The following is a 24,006-nucleotide window of genomic DNA, read 5'->3' on the forward strand; positions in this document are numbered from 1 at the left end:
TTATATTCATCATTTATAGCTTTTAATTCGATTAGTCAAGCTGTCTTCCAGGAAGTTTGTACAGATTTGACTTCTATCCACAATATACTCAAGTATTTATAAACATATAAGAAACTTCATCAAACTGAAAATGCATGTGCTCAAATCAGTACATTAACATATAAGAACTAATTTCAGGAAATCTCTTATTTAATAGAAATGTTCTTATTCTTGTAGGAAAAACTGAATCTCAGTTGTATCCATAGTCCTGTCGTTAATGAACTTATGAGAGGAATCCGATCACAAATGGATGGATTAATCCCTGGGGTAGAACCACGTGAAATGTCAGCCATGTGTCTTGGATTGGCCCACAGGTGAGAAATACTGTAAATATAAAGTCAGCTTACGTAGAACTGTTCCCAAAATGTTATATTAACTTAATCCTCATATTAACCTCATGAAGAAACTAATACTGTGAAATAGTAAAGCTGATAAATGATAAAGCCAGGATTTCAACCCATACAACCTGGCCCTATTGCTGGGTTCTTAAAACTTCATCATAGGAATTATTTACCATTCTAGTGTTGGATCCCTCATTTTATTTTATCTCTACCAACTCTAATACTGTGCCTCCACCCACTGCCACTTGCCAGAATTTTCAAATCTGCTATATTTCCTTCCATTTTGTGTGTGTGGGTCAGTGTTGATTTTTTACCCTGTTTTTTAATAATTTTTTAGAATAAGGCATCTTAACTCTCCCACGTTTAATGAGAGGTTCATTATTGTGCACATTGCTGTGCTGTGTTCACAAAAAGCTTGATATTCTGATGTACTAAAAATAGTTTGTGAAGAAAGTAAGAGATTATAGGTAGAATACTTAAAACCTATGCAGCTGTATAATTAGCACTATCAAAAATGATTCTATGAGCTGTTTGTAGCTCAGTGGTAGAGGGCTTGCCTAGTGTGTGAGGCACTGGGTTTGATTCTTAGCATTGCACATAAATGAATAAATAAAGGTTCATGAACAACAACAATATATTTTGGAAAATGATTCTTTCTATATGTGGTATAGCACAATTAAAAAGTCATGTTAAGTTTATATTAAATAAATACTACATGCTGGGCATGGTGATGCACACTTATAATTCCAGCTGCTTGGGAGGCTGAGGCGGGAGGATCGAAAGTTAAAAGCCAGACTAAGCAAAAGTGAGGTGCTAAGCAACTTACTGAGATCCTGTCTCTAACTAAAATACAAAATAGGGCTGGGGATGTAACTCAGTGGTAGATCACAGCTCTGTTCAATCCCCAGTAGTGCAAAGAAAGAATTACTACAATAAACAGTAGTCTCTAATACAAATTTTAAGAGGTGAGCATGGGACTAGTCTAGCATTTTTGAGGTCCCAAGTTCAAACTACAGAGTAGGGACAGGGGTGAATATAGACTAATGAAAAGTTTGAAGCTGCTGTATTATAGAAATAAGAGTAGAGGCCAGGAAGAATTTTTAAATGAGCTTTTCTAAGAATAAGTATTGAAACTGAATCATTACCCACATATAGGATTAAACAATGTGTATACCAGTGGTTCTCTTAAGGACAATTAGATGTTCCCTTGAGTTATTTGACTATCTAGAGATATTTTCAGTTATCGAAACTGATGCTGTAATAGAGTATGCCACCAACATCTAATTGGTAAATATCAGGGATGCTGAAAATGTACTACAAAGCATAGCTTGGCTCCCTCCTATAAGTAATAATTATTGTCAGTTTTGCCAAGATTTTTTTTTTCTTTTTATACTGGGAATTGAACTTGGCGTTAATCACTAAGGGACATCACCAGCCCTTTTTTATATTTTATTTAGAGACAGGGTCTCATTGAGTTGCAAGTGTCTCACTAAGTTGCTGAAGCTGGCTTTCAACTCCCAATCCTCCTATTTGAGCCTCCTGGAATTACAGGCATGCGCCACCATCCCCAGCCAGTATTGCCAAGATTCAGAAATTGTTCTATAGCTTTGTTTTTAGATGTTAAGAGACTAGAGTATTTATTTTTATAAATTTTTTTAGTTGTCAATGGACCTTTTTATTTATTTATATGCAGTGCTGAGAATTGAACCCAGTGCCTCACACATGCTAGTCACGGACACCACTACTTAGTTACAACCTCAGCCCTGGAATATTTCTTGAAAGAGGTGATATAAAGCCTTGATATGCTACCAAAAAAATCATATGAGCCAATATGACTTTTACCTCTACACAGCATTATTTTGTTTGTTATTCACATATAAACTAATTCATGTTGCAGAAGTGCAGGTTGTAGCAAATGTGTGCTTTGTGATATTTCATAAGTGCATTTATATTTAACTTGGTTTCCTACTTAGAAAAACTGAAAACAGTATAACTGAAGACAGATTTCGATTTGAATTTAAGATGTTAATTTTCTCATTCCACCATCTTTTACCCTAAGTACATGTATGAAGACATGAATGGTGTGAATATACTTTGTATGCAACCAGAGATATGAAAAATTGTGCTCTATGTGTAATATGAATTGTATTACATTCTGCTGTCATATATAACAAATTAGAATTTAAACATTTTTTTAAAGAAAGGTGTTAATTTTTCTCACTACCACTAGGACCTGAACACAAGGATACTCTACCACCCAGCTGTATCCCCAACCCTTTTTATTTTTATTTTGAGACAGGGTCTTGCTAAGTTTCCCAGGCTGGCCTTGATCCTCCTACCTCAGCTTCCTAAGTCACTGGATTACAGGCATGCTCCAGCACACCTAAAATGTTAATTTTAAATGCTTTACTAATTTGCCATTTTCTCTCTCCTCCTCAGCTTGTCTCGATACAGATTAAAGTTTAGTGCTGATAAAGTGGATACAATGATTGTTCAGGCGATTTGTAAGTATAGTACATGGCAAGGTCTGATCTGTTTCTTTGTTCTTCATGTTTTTGTTACTCTGGAAGCTATTTGTTGAGAAAGGAGTTAAGCTATTACTGAGTCGATAGATCGCAAAGATAGTAAAGAAGGAAATTACCCATAATTTGATTAGTATAGGATAACATGAATCACAGTATTAATGTAAATTGATGTGTTTTCTTCTATTAATGTGAAAAATGGGGTAGGATCTATGTAATTGCCTTTTTCATTTAGCTTTTAAATAATGTGTTATTCTCCACGGAGAACTGTTTTTATTAACGTTGTCATAGCTCTTTGAATCTTTAAAATTCCTATAGTAATTCTATTCCTTTATACATACCCAAGAGAATTGAAATTAGTGACTCGGGTTAGTCTCCTATATTGTTATACCCATGTTTACAGCAATGTTATTTACAGTAGCCAAAGATGGAGAAAAACAAAATATCTATTAACAGATGAATGGATAAATAAAACGTCTGTATACTTAAAATGGAAGGTCACTTCAGATACATTTTACAATGTGGATAAACCTTGAAATAAATGTAACAGGGAAATAATACCGGATTCTACTTATGAAGTTCTAGAATAGAAAGTATAGATGTTAGTAGGGGCTTGGGGAGATCATAATAGGCAGTTATGTTTTAATGGCTATGGAATTTTCAGTTCCATATAATGAAAATGTTCTGGGAATGGAATGCAAATATGAGAGTGTACTTAATGCTACTGGATTGTAATTTTGAAAATGGTTAAATGTGAATTTTATGATACATATATTGTACTATAATCTTTTTTTTTTGTCCTCATTTTTATCTACTACAGCCTTGTTAGATGACTTGGATAAAGAACTAAACAACTACATTATGCGATGTAGAGAGTGGTATGGCTGGCATTTTCCTGAATTAGGAAAAATTATTTCAGATAATTTGACATACTGCAAGTGTTTACAGAAAGTTGGTGAGAAATTTGTATATCCTTAAAGACACTGAAAATAACTAAATTTGATTGCATGTCAAAACAAATTTTAGTAACTTAATCTGTTAGATTTCAAAGTTAAAATCAATTTTTATTTTGATGACCTACACAGCAGAGAAAATGGTTCTCTGAGTTTTTCTTTAAGTAGCTTCTTATGATAAGCTAATTAATAATAGAGGCAATTGTAGACTGAGGGCATCCTATAGTATATTAACTGTATCTAGTATTTACAGTAATATAGCTGTCTATATTGTTGATGTTATATTCTGTACTGTGCAAATTGCTTGTCTCATTAACATTTTCAGAATTAATGGCCCCATCTTCCATATAAAATTGACATTAGTCCTGTACTTAATTTTTGCTACCTTTCTGAACTTAAGTTTTTATGGAATGTTTTGTCTTATTTTTATCACAATTATATTTTGAAGGGAAATGGTGGGGAGAAATTTATCTCTAAAATCAAGCATTTACATCAGGATAACTAGTAGGTATGGCTTAGTTGCTTTTTGTTTCACTCAGACATCCTTTTTGGGGGTGGTGATGGTGCTAGGGATTGAACCCAGGACCTTGTGCCTGCAAGGCAAGCACTTTACCAACTGAGCTATATCTCTAGCTCTCATTTAGGCATCCTTTACATTGGCTTATATCTACTTTTCTTTTGACTGAATGGTGGATTTTATGTAATTTGTTAGACTGATTCTCCCTCATCCTCTGCAAACATTCTGTAGGTGATAGGAGGAACTATGCTTCTGCCACACTATCTGAATTCCTGCCAGAAGAAGTTGAAGCTGAAGTGAAAGCAGCAGCAGAAATATCTATGGGAACAGAGGTTTCTGAAGAAGATATTTGCAACATCCTGCATCTTTGTACCCAGGTAAATTGTATCCATAGTGAATCCAGCTGTTTCCAGCTTTATAATAATTTTCTGATGGCAATGATGATTTTTACAGTTATTGTTCACCTGATAAAAACATGAGGGTGTTCAGTCACTACCTCATCTGATGTCATCTTATTTGGTATACTTAGAAGGGGGAAGTACATAGTGGAATGAAGTAATTTGTACTACTAGCATATTTATTAAGAAGCACAAGAAATATGGCTTGCGTTATTGGAGTTTGTGTTTATAGCCCATGACAATTTTTTGCCCCAAATTTGATAATTATATACAAAAAATTTACAGATGACACAAATGTGTAGCTGATGGAATTTTTTGAAAACTATTAGAATAGTATTGACAAACTTTTTTTTTTTCAGAAGCTATACTGTAAGTGGTTTACATACATTTGTTTAATTAAAGACTTACAGAAGTGATTTTATAGAAAACCAGTCTTAAAAGTAAATTTACCTAGGGTCAAGCAGTTCTTTGATAATTCAGGAATCCAGACCTTTTTATTTCGAGATTAGGGTCTCAGTATGTAACCCACACTAGCTTCAAGCTCTTAACTTTATATAACCTACCTGCTCTGGTCTCCTGAGTAATTAGACTAGAGGCACATGCCAGTTTGCCTAAGCTGTTTTACTTGAGTGTTTTAGTCATGTAAATTTGACACTGTTTTTACTGATAGGTCTTTATTACTTATTCATTTTATTCCTTTTGTTAGGTGATTGAAATCTCGGAATATAGGACTCAGCTCTATGAATATCTACAAAATCGAATGATGGCCATTGCACCCAATGTTACAGTTATGGTTGGAGAATTAGTTGGAGCAAGGCTTATTGCTCATGCAGGTGACTGTTTTAATGTAATTTGTAAACACGAGTATGTAAAGTCATTTTTTCTGGGTTTTGATCTTTACAGCTATTAAAAAGTAAGAGCCAAGTGTTCAATGATGATTTTTGTTTGCTGGATTTCCTTTTGGATAATGAAGGCATCTTTAGTCACTACCTCTTCTGAGACACTTGTGGTTCTTTTTTCAGATGTTTGCTCTGGTTAATCAGAAAAATCAGATAATTACAGAAGAATATAATTATCATTTTTCATAATATTAAGAACTTATGAATCCAGGCATAGTGATACACTCCTATAATCCCAGCTACTCAATAGACTGAGGCTGCAGCTTACAAGCTCAAGGCCAGCTTGGGCAATTTAGCAGGAACTTATCTCAAAAATTAAGTTAAAAAGGGCTGGGGATATAGCCTGGTAGTAGTGACTGTGGATTCAGTCCTCACTACTGCCCAAGAAAAGAAAAAGAAAGTCATGAGTTAAGAATATGAAAATCAAAAGGAGATTAGTAGTGGAAAGGGAATGGGGTAGGACGGAAGGAGGGAGGGGGGGAGTTCTGGAGAGTAATATTGGCCAAATTATATTGTAATGTTGCGTATATGTACAAACATAAAAATTTCATAATTTTATATAAATATAATGCACCAATAAAAAAGATGTGGAAAGAAAAAGTCATGAGTTCGGGAGATGTAGCTCAGTGGTAGAACATTAACCTAACATGCACAAGGCCCTGGGTTCAGTTCCCGGTACCACAAAACTAACAAAAACCCACATCAGACCAAGATGAATATAGTTCAGGCAATGTATATTCTTGATAGATTATGTGAATTTCATTGTTGAATATGCTATTTTAATGTATTTGACTTTCAAAGTGTTTTGAAGAATCAATTTATAATAAACTTAATGTGTATGTGGTAAAATTGTAGGGGTGATATGCTACAACAAAAATCACTGTATAATTGAATACCTTTAGTATAGTTGAAGTACCAATTTATTTTTTTAAAATATATTTTTAGTCATTGACAGACCTTTATTTTTTTATATGCGGTAGTGAGAATCGAACCCAGTGCCTCACACATGCTAGGCAAGCGCTTTATCACTGAGCCTGAGCCACAACCCCAGCCCCCAATTTATTTTTATCCTATTAGATTCATTGTTATAATCCATCATAGTTCTTACTTATTATCTACATCAAAGTGTTTAAACTGGAATAACTGTCTTAGCTACATCTTTAATGAGACATAATATTCCATTCAAGTACCCTTCACTACAGGATCACAATCATCTAGCCTGGTTTCCTTGGTTTCACCCAATTTTGTAGATGCATCTAAACTTATGGTGGTAACACATGCATACAGAGATTAACAGAAATATGAGTTTTTTGCACTTTAAACATGTCTTCAGTAATTGAGCTCCTAACATTAACATTAGGTGTATAGTGTTTTGGTTTTGTGGTGTTTTGTTTTTGTGGTACTTGGTATGCTCTGCAAGCATTAATACTACTAAGCTTTGTACTCAGCCCCCCCCCTTTTTTTTAAGAGAGAGTGAGAGGAAGGAGAGAGAGAGAGAATTTTTAATATTTATTTTTTAGTTCTCGGCGGACACAACATCTTTGTTGGTATGTGGTGCTGAGGATCGAACCCGGGCCGCACACATGCCAGGCGAGCGTGCTACCGCTTGAGCCACATCCCCAGCCCCTTGTTTTGTTTTTTGATAGAAAATATTCTTTGCAACATATCCAAGAAAGCAACTTAGTTTAGTTCCAGGCATATTGCTTCCTAATCCTTATCTGAAATAAAGTTAAATGAAGTGAGAATATTTTTTCAGTTAGTGCTAGTGAGATATTCGTATAGTTGATACTACCTAGTACATATCTAGAACAATGGAATATTTGATGTCCAAAATCTCAGGAAATGGGGGATAGATTGATGTGTGTAAATACTTGTTTTTATATATGTATCACTTGGGGAATGCTAATAAATACACAGTAGAAATACCATCTCAGGCAAATAAGTTTAAGTTAAGCTTAACCTTCACTTTGTCATAGACATCACAAATCTCTGCCTCAGAGTCAAATGAAGCATTAGAATTTTCAGGGAATTTATACAAGATTACATAATTCTGCATCATTTGGATTTTTTAATTTATTACTCTAGCTATAATAAGCTATGTTTTTTATTTAATACATGGAATGTACATATCTGGTAGTGCTTTATTAGTGACCATTTATTTTTGGTAGGTTCTCTTTTGAATTTGGCTAAGCATGCAGCTTCTACAGTTCAGATTCTTGGAGCTGAAAAGGCACTCTTCAGAGCCCTTAAATCTAGACGGGATACCCCTAAATATGGTCTTATTTATCATGCTTCACTTGTGGGCCAGTCAAGTCCCAAACACAAAGGGAAGGTGAGTTACAACTTTTCTGAAGTTAGGCCTTTTCCATCTATCTTCTATCTATTTTTATTTCTAAAAACACACACTTCTCCTGTTATTATAGTGCACATTCAGTCTTTCTATTGTCTTTTATCATTTAATTTTGTTTAAATTAAAAGTATTTGTGTGTACTGAAAGAAAAGATTAGAAGAAATTGTTATTGGTCTATCTGTAGCCATTTTCTTTCATTATTATTTTTTTTCTAGGATTCACCTGTGGGTGATTCACAAAAGGATTTTGTAAGAAAGCCAGTCTAACATTTATGAACTTTTTTTTTAAGAGAGAGAGAGACTTTTAATATTCACTGTTTAGTTTTCGGCAGACACAACATCTTCGTTTGTATGTGGTGCTGAGGTGCGAATCCGGGCTATACGCATGCCAGGCGAGCGTGCTACCGCTTGAGCCACATCCCCAGCCCCGCATTTATCAACTATTAAAACTAATAGCACATAGGCATGGTGGCGCACATCTGTAATCCCAGCTACTCAGGAGGCTGAGTCAAGAGGATTCCATGTTCAAGGCCAGCAACTTAGAGAGACCCTGTCTCAAAATATGGGTTCGGGAGGTAGCTTAGTGGTATAGAGCACCCCTGGCTGGTTTCAGTCACCAGCACTGCCAAAATAATAATAATGGTAATAATAGTATGTACTTCCTGTTTTATAGATATTGAAAACAGACTTAAAAAAATTAAGTACTTTCAGTGTTTAAGAATTCCTATTTAACAGAAATAACTAAAAAAAATTTTCTTTTTTAGAGAGGTAATTTTTTTTAATACTTATTGTTTCGGTGGACACATCTTTGTTTTATTTTTTTATGTGGTGCTGAGGATTGAACCCAGCTCCCCGCGCATGCCATGTGAGTGCGCCACCGCCCGAGCCACATCCCCAGCCCCAGAAATAACTAAAATTTTATAAACATAAGAGCACAGTAATGGAAATAAAGTGTTCAATGAAACAATGTCAGTTTAAAGAAGTATCCACGATAGTTAAGACTGTTATGAGAGAAATGAATATAGTTGTTTTAGGGGACCTCTTAAGGCATTGAAATAGTATCACTGTGTGAAACTAAAGGTAGACATTGGAAGATTAGTTTGAGGTTACTTTATTTTATATTATGTCATTTTTGGTACTGGGGATTGAACTCAGGGGCATTCAAACACTGAACCACATCCCCAGCCCTATTTTTAATTTTATTTAGAGACAGAGTCTCACTGAGTTGCTTAACACCTCTGAAGCTGGCTTTTAACTTGTGATCCCCCTGCTTCAAACTCCCTAGCTGCTAGAATTACAGGCGTGCGCCACCATGCTTGGCTAGTTTAAGATAATTTTAAACACAAATTTGTTAAAACGTGTTTTTGTCCACCAAAGTATTGACAGTGATGTATAACCAGTAAGCCATTATACTGTAACAAAGATGAAGAAATACAGTAGGTGATTTGAGTTGTATGACTTATAATACTTTTGATTTTGATCTTAAAATGAGGTCTAGCAGATGTAGTTCAGTGGTATAACTCTGCTCGCATAGCATACATAAGGCCCTTGGTTTGAGTCCCCAGCACCCCCACCCCCTAAAAAAATCTAGAATGAATGGTAATATGCTGATTTGGTATAATTTTTCTCATGAATAAATTGCTGAGAATTTTACATCTGAGCTTGGGATATAGTTTGATTGCTTCTAACTTCGTGTTTTATATTAGATTTCTCGAATGCTAGCAGCCAAAACCGTTTTGGCTATACGTTATGATGCATTTGGTGAAGACTCCAGTTCTGCAATGGGAGTTGAGAATAGAGCTAAATTAGAGGCCAGATTGAGAACCTTGGAGGATAGAGGGGTAAGTACCATATTCCACCAATTGCACAATGTTTCCTGTGATTTGTTAATAAACAATGATGTTTCCTGTGATTTGTTAATAAACAATGAAACTGTTGTTTTGTGATCCACTTTAGTATGAAATATATTTTTTGTACCTGCTGTTAAGTTTCTCTTATTTACCAAGAACTGATGTATTGAATCACGTTTGTCATTAAGATATGCTGTTCAGAGTAAAGAAAAATTATCAGATATTATGCTTGGGGGCTGGGGATATAGCTCAGTTGGTAGAGTGCTTGCCTTGCATGCACAAGGCCCTGGGATCAAGCCTCGGCACCACAAAAAAATATATATATATTATGCTTGGAATTTCATTAGTAATTTCCATTTTTCTTCTCAGATAAGAAAAATAAGTGGAACAGGAAAAGCGTTAGCAAAAACAGAAAAGTATGAACACAAAAGGTGAGTATATTTAGGGGAATAGATGAACACATTGTTTATTTAAAAGTTAATTATCAACACCATGCACATACATGGCCCCCTTACATCCCCTATTTTTTTTTTTTTTTTTAAATATAGGGTTTCACTAAGTTGCCCAGGGTCCAGGCTTTCCTCAACTTTGTAATCTACCTCAGCCATTCACATAAATGGGATTATAGGCATGCCTCATTACAACCAGCAACAGCAATTTTTCACTTATAAACTTAAGCACCTAATTAGCCCCCAATCTTTTTATTTAAAAAATTATATACATTTATCGTATAAGTGTTTTTTTGCCAAGTATGTATATTGTGAAATGGCTAAATTAAGCTAACATGCATTCGCTTACTTTTTTTTGTGGTAAGACACTTAAAATTTACTCTGGTATGTTTGACAGTAGTCACCATGTTACACATCTTTTTTTTTTCCTTCTCATTTAGTTTTTTTATACTCATTTCTATTTTTTTTTTAATCCCCAGTCTTGAGACAGGATCTCGCTTAGTTGCTTAGGACCCAACTACATTTCTCAGTCTGGCCTCGGCCTCCTAAGTCATTAGGATTAGGTGTGTGTCTCCATGCCAAACTCATTTCTACTTTCTAATCACTTTTAATTTCTAGTTTCTAACTTCCAGATATTAGTACTAAATATTTTTCATATAAAATTCCTCTATGAATTATGCTATTTATAAAAAAGAAAGTTTATCTAGGATTAATCTACAAAGGAAACTCTTAGAAAGTCAAAGATGGAAGATAAGTCTAAAAATGGTTCATAGGCATGATGAAATACTCAGATCTCACTGTCAACAAGATTTATGTATGGAGGGGTTCTTTGGTTATCATTTGGTTTAATGCTCCCTATTCATCAGGTTGTGGTGATAGAAGTAGATTGATACAGCTGTTTTGGAAAACAAAACATTATGACACTATGTATTAAGATCCTTCAAAGTGCTCCTAGTCAGTCATTAACCTAATTCTACTTTGAAGATTATTTTAGCTCTGTAAGAATTTTTTATTTTGATATTTTTAGTTGTAGAGGACACAATACTTTTATTAACTAGTTTATTTTTATATGGTGCTGAGGGTCCAACCCAGGGCCTCACATGTACAAGGCACAACCCCAGTCTCATCTGTAAAAAAATTTTTTTTTAAATATATTTTTTAGATGCTGATGAACCTTTATTTTATTCATTTATTTATATGTGGTGCTAAGAATTGAACCCAGTGCCTCACACATGCTAGGTTATGCTGTAATAATTGAACAGAAAAAGCAATATATAATTATGTATCTATTCATACATGTAGGTATTAAAATGTACATGTTCAAAATTTTTTTCCTGTATACTTTGAAAAAGCCAAATGCATGCATTGTGGGCATTAACACTTTAATTGTAAATTTCTAAGTTGTTTACAATAGCTGCATGTTCTTTGTGGGAGTGGGATATTGGGGGTTGAACCTATGGACCTTCAACCACAGGTCTACTCCCTCAGATCTTCTTTCTTTTTTTTTTAAACAGGGCTAGTTAAATTGCCTAGGAGATTTTAGACTTAGAGTTCTCTTGCCTTAACCTCCCGTGAAGCTGGGATTACAAACATGTAACCACCATGCCTAACTTTTAAGCAATCTTTCTGTATCTATCCCCTTTTATTCCTTTGCCCTGTGGGATATTGTGATGAAGATACCTGTATTAATTTTGGTTTTTATTTTATTTCATTTAATTATACAACTTTCTCAAAATGGGATTCAGTTTTTACTTTCTTGTTAATTGTGGAGATGTTTTCTCCATTTGTAGGGGGTGAGTTGGGGTACTGGGGATTGAACTCTGGAACACTCAACCACTGAGCCACATCCCCAGCCCTGTTTTGTATTTTATTTAGAGACAGGGTCTCACTGAGTTTCTTAGCACATTGCTATTGCTGAGGCTGACTTTGAACTTGAGGTCCTCCTGTCTCAGCCTCCCAAGTTACAGGTGTGTGCCACCACACCTGGCAGTGCTTTTTACCTTTGGGAAAACTTAAGTCCTTATGAACTACATCAAATCCACTAAAATAAAGCTATATTGTGTGCTTGTGTATCATCTAGTGACATTCTCTTTTGTCTTGAATTATTTTAGTTACAGATATTTGTAGGGGTTTTCTAAAATTCTTTTGTTCTTTCAGTGAAGTGAAGACTTATGATCCCTCTGGTGATTCCACACTTCCAACCTGTTCTAAAAAACGCAAAATAGAACAGGTAGACAAAGAGGGGGAAGTAACTGAAAAGAAAGCCAAGAAAGCCAAGATTAAAGTAAAAGGTTGGTTTAAAATTTTAAATGCCACTTATGCTATTATGATGATACACTCTGGTACTTACTCTTACACTTAAAAATTACAGACTTTGTGAGTCTTGGAATAGTATCCACAAGATATTTTTTAGTCATGAAAATGACTAAATGAAAGTACACTTTTTAACAGCAGTGGTTTTCTTTGTTATTTGGCTAATAAATTGGAATATTTGCATGCTAGGTAGCTATTATAGTGATATTTAATAAGTACTCACCAGAAAACCAAACTGTCTTATGAAGTTGATTAAACCATTGCCCCATTTGTTAGTTGCACCTGTTTATTGAGTTCTTGCCAGTCTAGAAAGAGTAAAACACAGTATCTTTGTTTATTTTTAATGTGGTACTAAGGATCAAACCTCACAGTCAAAGCAAGCGCTGTACCACTGAGCTACAGCCCCAGCCCTTCAATTTGGTTTCTAAATGGCTTACTTGTCAAAAACATACTGTCATCAAGAATGAACCCAGGCAATTATTTAAATTCCTTTTGTTTTCTTATTGAAAAATCAAGAAAATCCCTAAACTCATTGCTAGAATTTGAATCACTGAATTCTAAATTTTATCTCCCCACCTCACCAGTTTTTTTTTGTTGTTGTTGTTTTCTTTTTTTAACGATAAGCTTTTCAAAATTAATGTGACTGGATCTTTGTGTATTCCTAATCTTTTGCCTGCAATTTTTCCCATGCTTTAAGTAGCAGTTTTTGTTATTTTGGCTGTAAACTTCAACTTTTTTTCTTATAATCCAAATCTCTTCTGGCATCAGATCTTCTCTGTTCTACTTTGAAAGTATGTAGTGGCCATAGAGGTAATACATACTTCACATTAGTTTTCTGGTGTGTTCTAAATTTCTACTCTTTGCTAACTATTCCAGCCACATTGACCTATTTGAAGTTTCTTAAATACCCCTCCCCAGATATTTGGAATCTTACCATTTTCTCTTCTTTCTCCTTGGAGTATTCCTTTCAGATATACCATCATTCATTTCCTTGTCTTGATGTTTGCCTGACCACTCTGTCTTAATGTCAATATGTAATTGCTCTTCTACATTCCCCTTCCTATTTTATTTTTATCCTTACTAATTCCTATTATATATGGTATTATTATTTGCTTTGTATTTTCATTCTCCCCCTAAAATGAAATTCATAATAGAGGCTTTAAATTCCAGTAACAATCCAGTAAGGTAAACATTTTTATTTATTTGTTTGTTTTGGTTAGGGATTGAACCCAGGGTCACTTAACCGCTGAGCTATATCCATCCCTTTTTATTTCCTAAATGAAATATTTAGAATATTTTCCCTGAGTTTCTGTGGCTGGCTTTGAAATTATCCTCTTCCTCAGCCTTCCCAGTCACTGGGATTATAGGAATGTGCTAATATCCTTAAATTTTATTACGTAGGTAAGGAGTTTTATAGAGGAGCAAGCATTTTTAAAAAAATGATTTTCATTGATGGGGATGTAAATAAAAAAGTCAACTGTATTTGTATTCAGGAGTCAGGATAGAATACACACAATCTGACTCCAGAACACACAATCTCTTAACCATTTCTTTTTTTCTTTTTTTAAATTTTATTCTTAAGTTTTAGGTGAGCACAATATCTTTATTTTAGATTTATTGGTGCTGAGGATCGAACCCAGTTCCTCGTGCATGCTAGGCAAGCACTCTACCACTGAGCCACAACCCCAGCCCATCTCTTAACCATTTCTAATGTAATTGCCTCCTCGACAAAACAATGGCATTGGTAATCTGATAGCTTTTGTTTTAGTCCTAAGTTTTATATGTAACTGCATGATTAAGAGAGAAGTATGTATCTCTGAGCTGTATCTGTATCATTTATAAAGTTTACAGCATTAGAAAAAGTAGTCCTTGAAGGACATTTTCAATTACAAGATGGATATAAATATTGAATATTTTACCAGAATGACCAAAAAAAAAAAAAAAAAAAAAAAAACCAAGAAAATTTTGGGTGGATTGAGGTCTGGTTGAATGTTAATTGTTAGATCTTTGTACTTACCCAATTCAGTTGAAGAGGAGGAGGAAGAAGAAGTAGTACTAGTAGAAGAAGAGACATCTACCAAGAAAAAGAAGAAAAAGGATAAAAAGAAACACATTAAAGAAGAACCAGTTTCTGAGGAAGAGCCATGTACCAGCACAGCAATTCCTGTATGTTTAAACAATTCCTGTTTTTTAACTAACCAGTACTGTCTCAGTGTGGGCAGGGTCTCCATATTTTAATCTCTTCTCTATCAGAAATGAGTAAGCATTTAAAAAAACGGTTTTCATTGATGGGGGAGTAAATAAAATTGTCTTATTGTATTTGTATTATTAATGCCCAGGTTTTTATTTTGTTTTCTTTGATAGACGGTCCTGCTAAGTTGCTTTGGGCCTCAAAGAGTTGCGAGGCTGGCTTTGAACTTGGTATTCTGCCTCTCAGCTTTTCGAACTGCTGGGATTGCAGGCGTGTGCCACCGTTCTCATTTTAAAGACCATTTTCCAAATTTACTTTCTTACTACAAAAATGTTTGAGGAAGGAAGAAAACATGATTTACTTTTTTTTTTTTAAGTGCTCAGGATTGAACCCAGAGCCTTATGCACAGAAGGCAAGTGCTGGGCCACTGAGCCACACTCCAGGGTCATTTTTATATTTTAATCTCACTCCCAAATTTGTGTTTAAGGGACATATGATCTATTTTATAAGGAATAGTTATTCTTCATGCATACAATTGTAGCTCTTTCAAAAGCATTCTTGTTGCTTATTTCAGAGTCCAGAAAAAAAGAAGAAGAAGAAGAAGAAGAAAGACATTGAGGACTAATGGAAAAGGAAACAATTTTGGCACCTGGAAACATCATGCTTAAGATTCGGTTGGGAGTATGCCAGAGATGCTCTCCAAAATAATCAAGGAGAGGTTGAATGAAACAGTGATTAATCATCTCTAGCTTTTCACACTTGTGTCTTTATGTCAACTCTTGTTAACCTTATTATGTCAACATTTGTTAGAGTCTTTGATATATAAATAAAAATATTTTCTTTGTATTTTAAGGCAGGTCTGTGATCTCTTGACATTTACGTAGTGAGTCTTTGGTCTCTTCTATATTTTATTTGACATCTGGTGATTATTGTTTTGATCATTATAGTTGAAAAGTTGTTAATGGTATGCTTAATTTGAAACAGTCTTTTGGAAGGCTATAATTATGATAAGATGGACCGATTTAAGTACCTCATTATTACTTTTTTGGACTATTTTTCATAATCCACCAACCCACCCACACTCTGTATTTATTTAAATAAAGATTTGTTTCATGTTCAGATTTTAAACTAGTTGAGCAAACCATTTCAGGGTCTCTTCTAGAAAAAGGAAGAAACTGTGTTTGTAACTTACTAAAACACCCTGGTTCAATTTTCAGTACCAAAAAGAAAAACAATGTCACTTGGAAAACAGTTGGAGAGAAAAAAATATCAGTAGAAATGAGGCATAAACTTACAAAAGAATGCTAGAGAAAGATCTTTACCTTTTTAAAATAGTATTTATTATGCCAACAGAAACCTGTTTTCTGTATCATATGACAGTCATAAGTTTATCAAAGTATTATATCTTGCCTCTTTATATCCTGTGGACGTAATGCTGAAGTAAGATTCAATAAAAGCATTTGGCAGACCGAAGAAGCTAGAGACTCTAGCTTTGATTTCTGCTTTTCTTTTGACCACAAGCAAGTCCATAACCCTACTTCAGATTCCTAGTTTGCTGTTAGCTTTAATAGTGTGGTTATTTTGTTTTGAGAAACAATGTTTTGTAGTACCCAGTAAGATGTGTCCCAGATTATATGAGGCTTTTGTTTGTTTGTTTGTTTTGTTTTGTTTTGTTTATGGTTTTTGGTACCAGGAATTGAACCCAGGGGTGCTCAACCACTGAGCCACATGCCCAGTCCTTTTTGTATTTTATTCAGAGACAGGGTCTCACTAAGTTTCTTGGGACCTTGCTAAGTTGCCGAGGGTGGCTTTGAACTCACATCCTCCTGAGCTGCTGGAAATACAGGCATGTGCCACTACACCTGGCTGTTTTTAACACCTTTCATGAAAGTAATTCATTGATCTACCAAGAGTGGTACATTCAAAAGCTTTTACATCTGAAAAAAGTTTAGACTGAGAATGCTAACTAAAAACTTCTAGTGGTTTTGAATAGTTCTCTACAGGCCTGAGGAAAGCCTTAAAGTCTGTCTCATATGATCCTTAAATTTCAGCCTTTCTGTGTTAGGTGAGACTATAGGCTCATGCCACCGCACCCACCTATACCTAATTTTGATTAGCAAATTTGAATTATTTTCTATGAACCCACATAAAATAATCCTTTCTTAAAACATTTATTCTATGGCTAGGAATGTGGCTCAGTGGTAGAGAACTTGGTTGGCATACAAAAAAAAAGTTGTGACTTGGATTCATCCTTTATCCCAACTCTACCACTTAGAATGACAATGCAGTAAGGCCAACTGTCTCAAACTTACTGATCTGAATCAAGTCTAGGTTAGCACCCATGACAGCATTTTTAGCAAGGTCTCAGGTAGTGTAAGTTGAAGGTGCACACAGTAGCCAAGTCTAGAGTAAATAATTTAAACGCATAGAACCTGTTTTTGTTTATCTGTAATTGGGTTGTTTAAAGGAGTGAGGTATTTGTGAAGAGTTTAAAAATTCCTTGTGCATTACTTGACATCTTCAGTAGAACTCTACTTACTATCAGCAATTGTTCCTGGCATAAAATAGGCTTTAATGTTCACTAATGAGTATATGGCTCATGGAGAAATTACTAATTTTATGTGTTTTATTCTGATTAAAGAATGCCCTTTCTGGTTTTTCTGCAGATGCCTTGAGTACAGCATGAACTTTTTAAAAAAAAAAAAGAATTTTTTATTTATTTGTTTTCTCATGTGGTGCTAAGGATCAAAACTAGTGCCTCACCTGTGCTAAGCAAGTACTATACCACTAAGCTACAACCCCAGTCCCCGTTAACTTAATATTAAGGGCATAGGTGGTTGAGCCAGTATTTATTAAAGGTTTTTAATCTGCTTTATCCTATGGCAACTCATCACCAAAAGTCAAAACTTAACTATTTTTTGAATATAACAACATTATAGGTACTTTTTTTCTTTTTTTTTCCCCTCCTAGCACTGGGTATTGAACCCTGGGCTTTATGTGCATGGTGAACAACTGCTTGTAGATGCTAATTTATAGTAGGTTTTGTTTTGTTTGGTACTGGGGATTAAATCTAGGTGTCCTTAACCACTCAGCCATATCCCTAGCCCTGTTTACTTTTTATTTTGAGACAGTGTCTCACTAAGTTTCTTAGGGCCTCACTAAATTGCTAAGGCTGGCCTCATGGTGGCACACATCTGAAATGGCTGGATTATAGATGTGTCCTATCATGCCTGGTTTCAGTAAGTTTTTGTTCAAAAACATTTAAGCAAATGTCAGAATATACTAAAAGCTTTGGTAGGGATTAGAAATACCCGGAAGACTTGGGGGTAGGGGAGGGTTTGAACTCAGGACCTCACACTTGCTAATCATGTGCCTTACCATTGAACTACAACCCCAGACTTTTTTTTTTTTTTTTTTTCTTTGAGACAGAGTCTCAAAGTTGCCCAGGCTGGTCTCAATCTTGGATCATCCTGCTTCAGTCTCCCAAGTAGCTGGGATCACAGGTGTGGACCACCAAACCTGGCAAGAATTTTCATTTTTTACAAATTCCAGCTCATGATGGTTAAGGGACAATACCTTTTCTAGGAGGATTTCTTTCCATTATTTTACCTAGCTCTGTAGTTCTCCAAACTAGAACCTAATTTTATGGCCAAGATACCACCATCAGGCCTCAATTGAACTGTTTTGCTGTCAACTGTTCAGAAGCACATTGGGACTGGACACAATCTGACTAATGTTCTTCCTACATAGTTAAAGAAAACTTGGAGGGGCTGGGGATGTGGCTCAAGCGGTAGCGCGCTCGCCTGGCATGCGTGCGGCCCGGGTTCGATCCTCAGCACCACATACAAAGATGTGTGTCCACCGAAAACTAAAAAATAAATATTAAAAATTCTCTCTCTCTCTCTCTCTCTCTCTCTCTCTCTCTCTCTCTCTCTCCCCCTCCTCTCTCACTCTCTTAAAAAAAAAAAAAAAAAAAAAAAGAAAACTTGGAATTATTGTTTCCTGTCTATCAGAATTTAGTTTTTGAATTCCTGTTTCTGTGAGTGTTCTGTGTACATTTTGTATAAAATGAGGACAAACCAGTTTAAATTTGTGGGCTCATTTGAAACAGCACATAACATTAAAAAGCTCACATGTAATGCAAAATCATTTGAAATAAACATTAGTGAGATAATAAATTTATGACTAGTCCCACAAATGTAAATGACCAAGCATATCCTTGACTTATTTTGGTTGATTATAAACAAGGACTGGTGCTTCATATTAGTTATGGTTTACATATTAGGTGTCCACCAAAAGCACATGTGAGACAATGCAATGATTTAATGATTTCGTTATGAGAGCCTTAACCCAATCAGTGAATTAATCCCCCACAGAGATTATCTGAGTGGTTACTAAGTGGGTAAGGTATAGCTGAAAGAGGTGGGTCATTGGGGCTGTGCCTTTGATGTATATATTTTGTGAGCTTAGTCTCTCTGCTTTCTGGTGTGATGTTCCCAGCTGCTTTCCTCTGCCACACTCTTTGGCCATGATGTCCTGCCTTACCTTGGGCCCTGAGGAGTGGAGTCAGCCATCTATGCATTGAGACCTCTGAAACCGTGAGCCCCCAGATAAACATTTCCTCCTAATTGTTTTTGTCAGGTCTTTGGTCACAGCATCAAAAAAGCTGATTAAAACAATATTCAAGCATCTCTACTATTTAGTACTTTCCTTTGAAGTTTAGTTTTGGGATTTTGTTGTGATTTTGTTTGTTGCCATAAAGCTTCAGTGAATGCCTTTTGTGCATTTATCATGTGCTTGTGTTTAAATAGGATAGGGCTGGGGTTGTAGTTCAGTTGTACAGTGTTTGCCTAGCGTGCATTTTTTTTTTAAGAGAGAGAGAGAATTTTTTTTTAATATCTATTTTTTAGTTCTCGGCGGACACAACATCTTTGTTGGTATGTGGTGCTGAGGATCGAACCCGGGTCGCACGCATGCCAGGCGAGCGCGCTACCGCTTGAGCCACATCCCCAGCCCCCGCCTAGCATGCATTAAGGCCTAACTTCCATGTCCAGCACTGCAAATTTTTTAGATGTAAAATTATTGTGACAAAGGGAATTGATAAGTGTAAAATAGTGACAGTTTGCTCAAAACTTAGCAATAATTTTCAGTCCAACCAACAATATTAGAAAGACACTATTTCAGAAACTCTCTTATCTTTTTAAAAAGAGAGTTGTCCCACCTACTCATTACACACTTTTAGACACAGCAGCATTTTTTTTTAAATGGTATTTTAATCAAATGGTTTTAACCTGGATAGTGTACTCTTAAAATTCTGTAGTCTAAGATGGATAAGAAAATTCTACTGTATCAGTACAACATTGAAATCATACTGAAGCTCATACACTCCCACTCAGCCTTAACTACTAATCCAAAGAGGGAATTTGTGACTAGAAAAAGGTATCCCTTCAACACACTGTAATGCTGAAGTACCAGAAAATTTTTGGGACTGTGAGTCAATGACTAGGAGGTGTCTGCCCCTGATTTTTTGGTTTTCTGCAGTGAACATCCTGCACTACTTTTAACAAGCTGTAATTCTGGTCCACCATCACTTAATTGGAAAATTCAAAATAATAAGCCTAAAAGGATAATTAACATTTTATTGATTACTACTCTGTATCCAGCATTCCTCAAGCCCTTTAATTAACTTAAGTCTAACAACCCTTTCTAACAGATTCTATCATCTTGCCTGCTTACACATGAGGAAATTGATAACATGTTAAGGAACTTGGTTGATGCCATTTAAATCATTGGGAACAATGGGGTGTGTGAATATTGAAGGCATTCTACCTCTAAGGCCAGTGGCCAGTGATTCTGAAAAATGCAAGCTACTCTATGTTGGAACATTTTTCTTAGTAGCCTAAAGAGAATCCTATAATTTCAAAATGAATAAATAAATGGTTTGATTCTAGAAATAAATTGTGTGGGCTACACTTGCAGAGACAGGTTGATATAGCTGACACCAGAGCTTTTTCATTGAACCTGAGGATCCCAATGCTGGTATTTTCTATTCTGTGATTTAAACCAAACCCAAAGACCCAGCAGGCCACCAAGCAATAGCTTTGGATGTAGTTCCCAAGAACTGGCCTAGTGTGTTTGTACACCTGAAGTTCCACCGGTCAAGTCAGCCATTACAATGTCAAGTCCTATATCATAGTAGAAAATGCAGCCTTCAGAGTTGGAAGACACACTATTATTAGCATAGCTTTGATGACATCCCTTATAAAAGTGACCAAATTGAACAAATGCTCATAAACACTACAACCCCTGATTATGTAGATGTCGAGATACAAGAGTTACGAGTAGAAATGAAACAATGGAAAATGACAATGATGTGTCTGATAGTACCAGCAGAGGAGAATAGGAGATTTTAGAGGCCAAAGGAATCAGATTGTCTAGTACAGCTCTATCGCTGCAAATGAAGATTTTGGTCTGAAAGAGACCTTCACCACACTTTACCCAGTGTGCTGGCATATTCCAAGGATTTTAGATTTGCCCTTTTCTCTTAGCAATATGGAGAAAATAGTTTCTCTTATAAAAAGTGTTGGCTGGGCATGGTGGTACATTCCCGTAATTCCAGCAATTTGGGAGGGTGAGGCCATCCTGGGCAACCTAGTGAGAACCTATCTCAAAATAAAATAAAAGGGCCTTGGAGATGTAGCTCAGTGGTACAGAGCTTTCCAGTCTGTGAGAAGCCCTGAGACCAATCCCCAATATAATTTTTTTTTACACATTTAATTGAATATTTGAACCCATCTATTGGAATCACAGAAAGCAATCAGATCAGAATATGTAACATTAAAATGGGGACAGGCTACAAAAGAATTTCATTATGATTGCTTCTTGAGAATTAAGGGAGGTGTGGAGGATATAGGACTACTGGTTTCGTTATGGCATTATTAGTGTATGTATTGCTTAGAAAAAAAGTAATAATAATATTTTTTTTCGGTATTGGTGATTGAACCCAGGATCTCACAAAAGGTAAGCAAGTACTGTACTGCAGAACTATATCCTCAGGGGCTGGGGATGTGGCTCAAGTGGTAGCGCGCTCGCCTGGCATGCGTGCGGCCCGGGTTCGATCCTCAGCACCACATACCAACAAAGATGTTGTGTCCGCCGAGAACTAAAAAATAAATATTAAAAATTCTCTCTCTCTCCTCTCTCACTCTCTCTTAAAAAAAAAAAAAAAGAACTATATCCTCAGTCCTTTTTAAATTTTATTTCGAGACTGTCTTCCTAAACTGTCCAGGTTGGCTTCAAACTTGCCATTTTACTGCCTCAGCATCCTGAATAGCTGGGATTAACAGGTTTGCACCACCATACCCATCCTGAATTCAAATTAAGAAAAAAAAATATTTAAAAAGAAATACATGTGGGGAAGAGGGGCTTTTCTATATCAGGTGGGCAAAGTACAATCTGAGGTCCAAATCTAGGCAAAGTTTTACAAATAAATTTTTAATACTACATAGCCATGCCCATTCATTTCAGAAGTATCTATAGCTATATGTCTGGCTTGTGTTTCCACAGCAGAATTTAGTATTTATGAAGACATATAGCTCATAAAGCCTAAAGTCTTTACTATATGGGAAGATTTTTCTGACTCCTGCTTTGGATTAAAAAGGAACTTGACAGAGTCAAATGCAATGTGTGAACCTTTATTTACCCTGGTTCCAAAAAATAAAAGCTTGGAGACAGGCAAGTTTTTTTGTTGTTGTTGTTGTTTTTGTTTTAAAATTTTTTAACTTGTAGATAGACACGATACCTTTATTTTATTTTTTTTTTTAATTTATGTGGTGCTAGGGATCAGACCCAGTGCCTCATGCATGCTAGGCAAGTGCTCTACCACTGAGGTACAACACCAGCATGAGACAGGGAAATTTTAATGTAAACCATGTTGATTGATTTCAGGAAGTTAGTTAACTTGTTTTGTATGTGGTAATGGTACTGTGGCAATTGGGAGAATGTCCTTAGTTTTTAAAGATGCATTCTGTTGGAGAGAAATACCCTGTTGTCAATCATTTATTTTCTAGTGGTTTAGCAAAATTTGATGAATATATAAATAGATGAAGCAAATATGGCAAGCAGCCTGTATTCCCAGTGGCTCAGGAGGCTGAGATAGGAGGATCATGAGTTCAAAACCAGCCTCAGCAAAAGAAAGGCACTAAGCAATTCAGTGAGACCCTTTCTCTAAATAAAAAATAGGGCTGAGGATGTAGCTCAGTGGTTGAGAGCCCCCAAGTTTAATCCCCAGTACTCCTCCAAAAATGGAAAACAATTGTTGAAATATGTGGCATTTGGGTATATGGAATTCATACTATTCATTTTTTCTGTATGCTTTATTAATAAAATCTGATTTTAAAAAGCAAGAACATGGTATTTATTTTGCTTTAATTCTGAGTTCTTTGAAAACTTCCAAGGTCTTTATGACATTCTTGGCCAACAAGTATTTGGGACACTCACTGTGGGCCAGACACTCATTAGATAGCAGGGAGAACTTGAACAGAAATTGCAGTAGCTTCTACCTATAGGGAGTTCCCAGAATAAACCTCAGACCTCCAGCCCTCCTAATGAGAAGACATGTTCTCATTTAAGTCCCTTCTTGAGGAAGAGGGAAAGCAGGGAAGCAGCAGATAGAGATCTCAAGTAAAGATGAGAATTATGAAATTATGCAAAGCAGACAAACGCTATGAAGTGTAAGTTGTGTTATGGAAAAGAAATCATCCTTCTCCCCTCTCTTCTAGCCACAAGATACTACACATTTAAAATTAGAAAGCAGCAGAAAGAGCAGAAGAGAGCCATACCAGGTAATAGAGCTGGAAATACAGCAGCAACACATTGTACTCCATCTCCCCACCCCAAACTTGTCCCTGGAGCTCTGGCAATGGTACTGACCTGGAGAGCTTTTCTGTGCCATAAAAATGAAGGGAGCCCATCAGGTGTATTCTTGGTTCCTCTTTAAAGCTGCCTTTTTAACCTGAGCCAAGAAGGGTACGCCTTGGTTCCTAGCAGGGTTAAATGTGTCTGACTCCAGGAAAAGAATCAAGTAGACAACAAGTGCATCTATTTATATCTTAAAATCTGCTGGGCCAGCAACAAGCTAATAACCAACTGAGCATGATGGAGAGGCCACAAGATGACTGTCAGAA

At 35.8% G+C, this 24,006-nt stretch overlaps 2 protein-coding genes across 7 annotated transcripts in view; one reads left to right on the plus strand and one right to left on the minus strand.

The window, feature by feature from the left end:
• Positions 1-17,529, plus strand: part of NOP58 (NOP58 ribonucleoprotein) — a 33,401-nt gene extending 15,872 nt beyond the window's left edge. For 2 of the 3 annotated variants that reach the window (XM_081261584.1, XM_081261586.1), the window contains exons 5-15: positions 217-353; positions 2,820-2,884; positions 3,723-3,857; positions 4,604-4,749; positions 5,477-5,603; positions 7,838-8,001; positions 9,725-9,859; positions 10,238-10,299; positions 12,475-12,608; positions 14,657-14,796; positions 15,396-17,529. In XM_081261584.1, coding sequence (XP_081117710.1) covers positions 217-353; positions 2,820-2,884; positions 3,723-3,857; positions 4,604-4,749; positions 5,477-5,603; positions 7,838-8,001; positions 9,725-9,859; positions 10,238-10,299; positions 12,475-12,608; positions 14,657-14,796; positions 15,396-15,446 — 1,296 coding nt within the window. In that variant the 3' untranslated portion in view covers positions 15,447-17,529. Of the gene's footprint in view, positions 1-216; positions 354-2,819; positions 2,885-3,722; positions 3,858-4,603; positions 4,750-5,476; positions 5,604-7,837; positions 8,002-9,724; positions 9,860-10,237; positions 10,300-12,474; positions 12,609-14,656; positions 14,816-15,395 lie in introns of all 3 variants that reach the window. The other variant, XM_081261585.1, reaches the window with a different exon arrangement.
• Positions 1-23,888, minus strand: part of SUMO1 (small ubiquitin like modifier 1) — a 94,246-nt gene extending 70,358 nt beyond the window's left edge. For all 4 annotated transcript variants that reach the window (XR_014018040.1, XM_081261595.1, XM_081261592.1 and 1 more), the window contains exons 1-3: positions 23,753-23,888; positions 14,648-14,704; positions 12,854-12,935 (exon numbers count right to left, since the gene is read on the minus strand). The gene's annotated coding sequence lies outside the window, so the exon portion shown is untranslated. The remainder of the gene's footprint in view (positions 1-12,853; positions 12,936-14,647; positions 14,705-23,752) is intronic.
• Positions 23,889-24,006: the final 118 nt, after the last annotated feature.

This window comes from Spermophilus citellus (genome assembly GCF_964194105.1).
Source record: "Spermophilus citellus genome assembly, chromosome: 11".
Classification (NCBI taxonomy): domain Eukaryota; kingdom Metazoa; phylum Chordata; class Mammalia; order Rodentia; family Sciuridae; genus Spermophilus; species Spermophilus citellus.